Genomic DNA, 9,194 nt, shown 5'->3' on the forward strand with positions numbered 1-9,194 from the left:
TGAAGTCATATTGAACAACTACCAGAGAGAACCTTCTCTACATAGGAATTGCATACCATATTTTTTCCCATACATCAAAATAATACTTTATTGTCAATCAGCAATTACTTACTTAGATAAGGCCTCAACAAGGCCCCAGTTAATGGTTGAAAATAACTTATGTCAGTGCCAATGAGTTACACTGAGTGTATAAAATATTAAGATCACCTGCTCTTTCCATGACATATGCTGACCAGGTGAATCCAGGTTAACGCTATAATCCCTTATGGATGTCACTAGTTAAATCCACTTAAATAAGTATAGATAAAGAGGAGGAGAAAGGTTTAAAAAAATATTGTAAGGCTTGAGACAATTGAGACATGGATTGTGTATGTGTGCCATTTAAAGGGTGAATGGGCAAGACAAAATATTTACATGCCTTTCAACAGGGCATGGTTGTATGTGCCAGGGGTACCAGTTTGTGTCAAGAACTGCAATGCTGCTGGGTTTTTTACGCTCAACAGTTTCCCGTGTGTATGAAGAATGGTTCACCACTCAAAAGACAATTTGACACAACTGTGGGAAGCATTGGAGTCAACATGGGCCAGCATCCCTGTGAATGTGTTGTACACTCAGTACATTAATAGTATTGGTACCGTGTTCTTGCCGTAACCTGTAAAGCTGGAGCAGCCTGCGAGGCAGGGGGAGGTGTAGGTGATGTCATTGTCTGAACACACAGGGTCCCACTCCCCAGCCAAGCAGGAGCAGTCTCTGTTACACTCTGTCAACAGGCTGCCATCGTACACCAGGGGACCTGGGGGACAGAGAAAATGGCTGGTAATAATGATGTTTAAATAATTGTGTCTGAACTATCATTGACATAGGCACAGTGACAAAATAGCCAGGAATCCTGGCTCAGTAACAACCATACTGTATATTCCCACAAGAGGGAGCCCAGGAAGAGGCCCATGTGTGTTTTGGTCTAACTCTCCCTCATATTCCACTGATCAAAACTTTTGTTTTTATGAACCCACACACCCCCCAACCAACCAACCAACCAATCAGATGTCATATTTACCCGTTGTAGGACACGGTCAGACCAGCCACCTTAACGTTGTCACACTTAGTGCCAGACTGCAGAAGGAGGAGGTGGTAGGCCATGAAGGAGGTGACGAAAGACAGCTGGGTTCCAGACACAACGCCAAGCTTATACCTCTTCATCAGTAGACCTCCCAGGAATATCCCCACCGCACCCACAGGCAGGTTCACCTCACCTGGAAAAGTTATACTCACACGTCTTTAGTGCTGCCAGTGTGCTGGAGTTTCATTTCCACTCATGTTCAACAAACCTACAGGGGATGGGAGAAAACAAAAAAAATAGAATTTAATGCCATTCAACATCAATACTGACAGGATGGAACATTTCAGTTGGAGCATGTCCATGTTTCTATGGCTTCGTTAAGACAGGCAGCCCAATTCAGTCGTTTATTTGAGTAATTGGTATTTTGACCAATCAGATATGCTCTGAAAAAGAGCTGATGCGAAAATATGTAATGTGATTGGTCAAAAGATCAATTAGTGGAAAAAATATCATAATTGGGCTGCCTGTCTAAACGCATCCCTTGTCTCTCTGTCTCTGACCCAAACCTCAGTCCTTGCATCGATTACAGAGGGCTGAAAAGGATTACGATCAAGAATCGTTATCCCCTACCCGATGTCCGCCACCTTGGAGTTGGCCCTAGGAGCCCAATTCTTCACCAAACTGGACCTCCGCAACGCTTAAAATCTGGTGAGAATCAGGGAGGGAGATGAGTGGAAAACTGCTTTTAACACCCCTAGTGGTCACTGAGTATTTAGTCATGACCTTCGGAATATCGAACTCACCGGCATTCTTTCAAGCATTGATCAATGACACTCTTAGGGATATGTTGAATGTGTTCGTCTTTGTTTACCTCGACGACATCCTGATCTTCTCCAAAAACCCTTCCGGAACACATTCGGCCCTGTCCCACCTCACTCAAGCAGGTTTTTGCTGGAATCTCGAGGCTGACAGGGCATTCATAGAGCTCAAGGGACGTTTCAACTCCGGACCCATCCTCGTTCATCCTGATCCTACTCGTCCCTTTGTGGTAGAGGTGGACGCCTCGGACACCGGAGCTGGTGCGGTCCTTTCACAGCGGAACGAGGAGGACAAGAAACTGCACCCATGCGCGTTTAATTATTATTTTTTTACTAAAAATGGCATATCAGTTTGGATACTAGGCTGCAACAACATAGCAGCACATAAAACAATGTTAGGGGTTTGACAGTAGAGTCATGGACAAACGCCAGTCAATCAATTAATAGGAACAACTAGAAAACCGGACAATATTGAGAGCAGACTCTGAACCACAAGAAAAACGGATCATACTGTAGTCTGTATCTAGTTTTTACTACATTAATTCTCAAGCAACTCAATGTTATTGTTGATACCCATCTCAAAGCTGCAGTCTATGAGTCCGATGAGAGAGCTGGACAGGTCAAAGTGTCTCTCTGAGTGATGGCACACTTCATGTAGGTCCCTGACAGAGCTTTGGTGAAGGAGGCGAACGACAGGGCCACAATGAACTGCTGACAAATACAAGAGAGAGAACATTAGTGTGTGTTTGTCCGTGTGTATGTGCATGCGTGGATGCGTGTGCAGACAGAGTGCATGTGTAGCTGAGGTGGCCTGCAAAAGTAAAAAGTACGGACACAAGTTTACGTCTGCAAAGTTCTGGCGCTTTCTTTATTTTATTTTATTTTTTATTTCACCTTTATTTAACCAGGTAGGCAAGTTGAGAACAAGTTCTCATTTACAATTGCGACCTGGCCAAGATAAAGCAAAGCAGTTCGACAACATACAAAAACACAGAGTTACACATGGAGTAAAACAACATACAATCAATGATGCAGTAGAAAAAAAACAAGACTATATACAATGTGAGCAAATGATGTGAGATAATGGAGGTAAAGGCAAAAAAATGCCATTGTGGCAAAGTAAATAAAGTATGGCAAGAAAAACACTGGAATGGTAGATTTGTAGTTTGAAGAAAGTTAAAAGTTAAAATATAAATAATGTGAGTCTGGAAGGAGAGTTTACAGTCTAACCAGACACCTAGGTATTTGTAGTTGTCCACAAATTCTAAGTTAGAACCGTCCAGAGAAGTTATGCTGGATGGGCGGGCAGGTGCAGGCAGCGATCGGTTGAAGAGCATGCATTTAGTTTTACTTGTGTTTAGGAGCAGTTGGAGACCACGGAAGGAGAGTTGAATGGCATTGAAGCTCGTCTGGAGGGTTGTTAACACAGTATCCAAAGAAGGGCCAGAAGTATACAGAATGGTGTCGTCTGCGTAGAGGTGGATCAGAGATTCACCAGCAGCAAGAGCGACATCATTTATGTATACAGAGAAAAGAGTTGGCCCAAGAATTGAACCCTGTGGTACCCCCATAGAGACTGCCAGAGGTCCAGACAGTAGGCCCTCCGATTTGACACACTGAACTCTGTCAGAGAAGTAGTTGGTGAACCAGGCGACGCAATCGTTTGAGAAACCAAGGCTACTAAGTCTGCCGATGAGGATGTGGTGATTAACAGAGTCAAAGCTTTGGCCAGGTCAATGAATACGGCAGCACAGTAATGTTTCTTATCGATGGCGGTTACGATGTCATTTAGGACCTTGAGCGTGGCTGAGGTGCACCCATGACCAGCTCTGAAACCAGATTGCATAGCGGAGAGGGTGCGGTGGGATTCAAAATAGTCGGTAATCTGTTTGTTGACTTGGCTTTCGAAGACCTTAGAAAGGCAGGGTAGGATGGATATAGGTCTGTAGCAATTTGGGTCAAGAGTGTCACCTCCTTTGAAGAGGGGGATGACAGAAGCTGCTTTCCAATCTATGGGAATCTCAGACGACACGAAAGAGAGGTTGAACAGGCTAGTAATAGGGGTTGCAATAATTTGGGCAGATAATTTTAGAAAGAAAGGGTCCAGATTGTCAAGCCCAGCTGATTTGTAGGGGTCCAGATTTTGCAGCTCTTTCAGAACATCAGCTGAATGGATTTGGGAGAAGGAGAAATGGGGGAGGCTTGGGTGAGTAGCTGTGGGGGGTGCAGTGCTGTTGAATGCAGTAGGGGTAGTTAGGTGGAAAGCATGGCCAGCCGTAGAAAAATGCTTATTGAAATTCTCAATTATAGTGGGCTTATCGGTGGTGACAGAGTTTCCTATCCTCAGTGCAGTGGGCAGTTGGGAGGAGGTGTTCTTATTCTCCATGGACTTTACAATGTCCCAGAACTTTTTAGAGTTGGAGTTGCACGAAGCAAATTTCTGTTTGAAAAAGCTAGCCTTGGCGCTTCTAACTGCCTGTGTGTATTGGTTTCTAACTTCCCTAAAAAGTTGCATATCGCGGGGGCAGTTTGATGCTAATGCAGAACGCCACAGGATATTTTTGTGTTGGTTAAGGGCAGTCAGGTCTGGGGAGAACCAAGGGCTATATCTGTTCCTGGTTCTAAATTTCTTGAAAGGGGCATGCTTATTTAAGATGGAGAGGAAGGCATTTTTTAAAAATAACCAGGCATCCTCTACTGACGGGATGAGGTCAATATCCTTCCAGGATACCAGGGCCAGGTCGATTAGAAAGGCTTGCTCGTTGAAATGTTTCAGGGAGCGTTTGACAGTGATGAGTGGAGGTCGTTTGACCGCTGACCCATTACGGGTGCAGGCAATGAGGCAGTGATCGCTGAGATCTTGGTTGAAAACAGCAGAGGTGTAATTAGAGGGCACATTGGTTAGGATGATATCTATGAGGGTGCCAGTGTTTGCGGCTTTGGGGTTGTACCTGGTGGGTTCATTAATAATTTGTGTGAGATTGAGGGCATCAAGCTTGGATTGTAGAATGGCTGGGGTGTTAAGCATGTCCCAGTTTAGGTCGCCTAGTAGCACGAGCTCTGAAGATAGATGGGGGGCAATCAGTTCACATATGGTGTCCAGAGCACAGCTAGGGGCCGAGGGGGGTCTATAGCAGGCGGCAACGGTGAGAGACTTGTTTTTGGAGAGGTGGATTTTTAAAAGTAGAAGTTCAAATTGTTTGGGTACAGACCTGGATAGCAGGACAGAACTCTGCAAGCTATCTCTGCAGTAGATTGCAACACCGCCCCCTTTGGTCGTTCTATCTTGTCTGAAAACGTTGTAGTTAGGGATGAAGATTTCACAGTTTTTGGTGGACTTCCTAAGCCAAGATTCAGACACAGCTAGGACATCCGGGTTGGCAGAGTGTGCTAAAGCAGTGAATAAAACAAACTTAGGGAGGAGGCTTCTAATGTTAACATGCATGAAACCAAGGCTATTACGGTTACAGAAGTCATCAAAAGAGAGCGCCTGGGGAGTAGGTGTGGAGCCAGGCACTGCAGGGCCTGGATTCACCTCTACATCCCCAGCGGAGCAGAGAAGAATAAGTATGAGGGTACGGCTAAAAGCTATAAGAATTGGTCGTCTGTGACGTCCAGAATAGAGAGAAAAAGGAGCATGTATCTGGGGGCGATAAAATAGCTTCAAGGTATAATGTACAGACAAAGGTATGGTGGGATGTGAGTACAGAGGAGGTAAACCTAGGCATTTAGTGATTATGAGAGAGATATTGTCTCTAGAAACATCATTGAAACCAGAAGATGTCATAGCATGTGTGGGTGGAGGAACTGAGAGGTTGGATAAGGTATAATGAGCAGGGCTAGAGGCTCTACAGTGAAATAAGCCAATAAACACTAACCAGAACAGCAATGGACAAGGCATATTGACATTAAGGAGAGGCATGCTTAGCCGAGTGATCAGAGGGTCCAGTGAGATTCAGACAGCTAGCCGGGCCATAGGTAGCAAGCTGGTGGAAGATGGGAGGGAGGTCTGTTTTTAGCCGCCTCGTGCGTTTCCGTCTGTGGGTTAGTGGGGTTCCGTGTGGAAGGGGGGACCTGTCCAAGTTGGCAAAATAGTTAGTTATAGTGGCCCAAGAAAAGTGTCCGACAGACCTATTCAGATCGCAGCCGAAAAGACAGCTAACGATTAGCTGGCCGCAGATGGGCGATCAGGTTACGTCGCGACGGAGGGGCCAGTTGGACAACTCCCTCGGGCAGATAACGTCGGTGATCCAGTCGTGAAGACCCAATGGGGCTCCGCATCGGCAGTAAAACGGGTCAGGATAGGTGAGTTGTAGCCCAGGAGACACTTCAGCTGGCTAGCTCAGGAATAGCCCACGAGTGGCTGACGGAACTCTTCAGCTGGCTAGCTAGCTAGCTCCGTAATAGTGTGTGTTAATTCCGTGACCGACGTTGCCAATAGTCACTCAGGTAGCAGCTAGTTAGCTGCAAGATCCAGGTGTAAATGTCCAGAGCCTGCGGTAGAAATCGAGGAAAGGAGAGAGAATAGGTCCGATATGCTCTGGTCTGAGTCGCGCTGTACAAAAACTGGCGATAGCTTTTCGAGCTAATGGATAGCTGAGGACAGCTAACCGTAGCTAGCTGAACTTCAACGTTAGCCAGTGAAAATGGCTAACCTCTGGCTAGCTTCTGTCGTGGAATTCAGATGAGGTAAATAATACTTTCTTTTTTTTTTTAAATTGATGAGGCGGGTTGCAGGAGAGTGCTTTGAGGTTGAGTATTTAGAATTAAAAAAAATGTAAAAAGATAAGTGAAGAAAAAATATGTAAATATATATATATATAAACGGGACACGACAGGACGTCTGAACTGCTACGCCATCTATTTATTCTGAAGAATGTTTTTTTTCTCTTGTTCAATTGTCTATTTTCTTGTTAGTACTTTGAAAATATTCACATCAAACAAGTGCACATTTTAAATTACACAACATAAATGCACTTTACCTAAAGCACAACTCAAAAATTTCCACAAATAACCCTGTCTTAGTGTATGGTTTCACATGAAAACCACAAAGTATTTCACATTCATACAATAGAAACACCTATATATGAAAACATAACTGAATGTTTTTCTATATACCGCTACCTCCATATAAAACTGACAACAATACATTCAGCTTTAAGATAGGGGCACCTCCAGAAAATCGTCTCTCACACTGTATGCACTAAAAGTCCACCAGACTGAGCGTGCTCGGCCAGTTTACCAGCTAGTGAGCACAATTTTACACAAAAAAAACTATAACATGTAAAACCAACTCAGAAATCCCTAACAAATGGATTCTTTATAACAAATCTCCTAGACAAAATCCAGTACAAGTAAGCTACTCAGTAAACATAGTCTCTGACTCGTAAATCGTTTTTTACCTCAGCTAGCATCAAGCTAACATATACTCTCACTCAATGTAAATCACATTCTTCTCTCACTCAGTTCGACACAAAGCCAAAACAAGACCTTTCCTAACGTGATAATACCTTGACAGAGTTGTTAAATAGCATGTTATTACATATTGTGTATATATTTCAACATTTGGAAGTTCTGTTACATACCTGTAATAGTAAAAAGAACAAACCCAGTTTAGCTCAGTAAAGTTCTGATCCTTATTCTGCAGAATGGTGAGCGCTTGGCCAGAACTTGCTGTTTCTCCTGCTACAACAGTGCAACAGCGCCAACTATTGGCCTGATGGACTGCTAACGCTAAAGTATGTAGAAAATACAATTTAGATGAATGAAGACAAATACATAAACAAATTGGGGGGGAAATGAATAATAAAGGATTGTCCGTTTTTAGTGACTTTGTTTTCAACCCATTACACATGCACAATCGTACATGTGCATTTTAAAGCATTATTAAGAACCTTGAGTGTGGAACTGCAGGGCGTTTGGTGGCCTGCTTGTCACGGACACACAGTTCCTGTTGGCTGGTCAGCTTCGCTCTGTCCTCTGCTGAATCACCCATCCTATCCAGTCAGATACGCAAAAACCACATCAATTTCACATGTGAACACGGGAAGTGTTCCAAAAACATGTTTTCATGTAATCTTATGTGAAGATAATGTGATAACATGTAAAGCAACATGTGATTACATTAAACTACACATGTGAAAATGTGATTTTCGCATGATTTTCACATGGTTTTCACATGATTTCACATAAAATGTCAGTTGAAATCATGTGGTTTTTCTGTAAGGGCTGGAATATAAGATGCATTTTGATGTTATGTTTGATGTTACATGATCTTGAAATGCAATGTTCTTTGAGGTTCTTCCATGTTCCTTTCCATGTATTTTCCATTTTACTTTCCCTCAGTCCTTTTCACTTTCCTTGGCAAAACAAGCTCTGTCTCCAGTCAAGACTTATTCAGAGCCACCATGAATTGAAAGCAGCTTCTGACGGATTTTAAACCATTGAACAAATAGTTTTATAATGAAGAGTAGACCCTACTAAACACCCTTGATTCTTTACACCACACATTGAAAGCCAAAAATCTCAAATTTGGACCTCATCAGACCAAAGGATAGATTTCCACCAGTCTAAGGTCCATTGCTCGTGTTTCTTGGCCCAAGCAAGTCTCTTCTTATTATTGGTGTCCGTCCATAAGTAGGTTTCAATGCAGCAATTCGACCATGAAGAACTTCAGGCTACTTCAAAGAATCTCAAATATAAATATATTTGGATTTGTTTAACACTTTTTTGCTTATTACATGATTCCAATTGTGCTATTTCATAGTTTTGATGTCTTCACTATTATTCTAAATGTATAAAATTGTAAAAATAAAGAAAAACCTTTAAATGAGTTGGTATGCCCAGACGTTTGACTGGTACTGTTATATTGTGATATTGCAAATATGGTACAATCCAGGGGTGCCAAGCTCTTGGAGACTTACCCAGAAAGACTCACCAGCTTACTCGCTGCCAAAGGTGATTCTAACATGTATTGTGAATACTTATGTAAATTAGCTATTATGTATGTTCATTGTCAATACATTTGAAAAAAAATTCAAAAACATGTTTTCACCTTGTCATTATGGGGTTTTGTCTGTAGCTGGGTGAGATGATTAAAAAAAACTATAATTTAATCCATTTGGAATTCAGGCTGTAAGAAAACAAAATGAGGAATAAGTTAAGGGGTATGAACACTTTCTGAAGGCACTGTATATCTGCAAGAAAGTGATAAATGAGCGACTCTTTGAAAAAATTGCTATCATGCTATAATCGGCATAGTTTCTCAGACCAAATCTTCATTCTGTAAAAAAAAAATACAATACAGTAAAATGCAC

The 9,194-nt window shown here is 42.6% G+C and overlaps 1 protein-coding gene across 14 annotated transcripts; it reads right to left on the reverse strand.

The window, feature by feature from the left end:
- Positions 1–344: 344 nt before the first annotated feature.
- LOC115182442 (solute carrier organic anion transporter family member 1C1-like) lies at positions 345–7,652 on the reverse strand. 14 transcript variants are annotated; one of them, XR_003873742.1, is made up of 6 exons: positions 7,464–7,639; positions 2,452–2,589; positions 1,864–2,177; positions 1,691–1,765; positions 1,058–1,328; positions 345–793 (listed from the first exon to the last, which is right to left on the reverse strand). XR_003873742.1 is itself a non-coding variant. In XM_029744035.1 (4 exons), the coding sequence occupies exons 2-4, from the start codon at positions 2,453–2,455 to the stop codon at positions 612–614; spliced, it is 390 nt and encodes a 129-aa protein (XP_029599895.1). In that variant the 5' UTR covers positions 2,456–2,586; positions 7,464–7,652; the 3' UTR covers positions 345–611. The 14 variants fall into 14 exon arrangements, 4 of the variants coding, with proteins under 4 accessions (XP_029599895.1, XP_029599894.1, XP_029599892.1 ...); XR_003873743.1 differs by having other exon boundaries at positions 1,932–2,177; positions 7,464–7,638; XR_003873746.1 differs by lacking the exon at positions 1,691–1,765 and having other exon boundaries at positions 1,058–1,253; positions 1,932–2,177; positions 7,464–7,644.
- Between the last annotated feature and the right edge of the window lie 1,542 nt (positions 7,653–9,194).

The sequence above is a fragment of the Salmo trutta genome, unplaced genomic scaffold (genome assembly GCF_901001165.1).
Source record: "Salmo trutta unplaced genomic scaffold, fSalTru1.1, whole genome shotgun sequence".
NCBI lineage: Eukaryota > Metazoa > Chordata > Actinopteri > Salmoniformes > Salmonidae > Salmo > Salmo trutta.

Excerpts from the sequence above, each read along its gene's own strand:
- LOC115182442 (XM_029744032.1), bottom strand. The coding sequence starts at position 2,644 with ATGCACATACACACGGACAAACACACACTAATGTTCTCTCTCTTGTAT. Across the intron at positions 1,254-2,451 it reads AGACTGCAGCTTTGAGATGG|GTGAGGTGAACCTGCCTGTG; the intron begins GTATCAACAATA and ends TAACTTTTCCAG. Across the intron at positions 802-1,057 it reads CTGACCGTGTCCTACAACGG|TCCCCCAGGTCCCCTGGTGT; the intron begins GTAAATATGACA and ends CCATTTTCTCTG.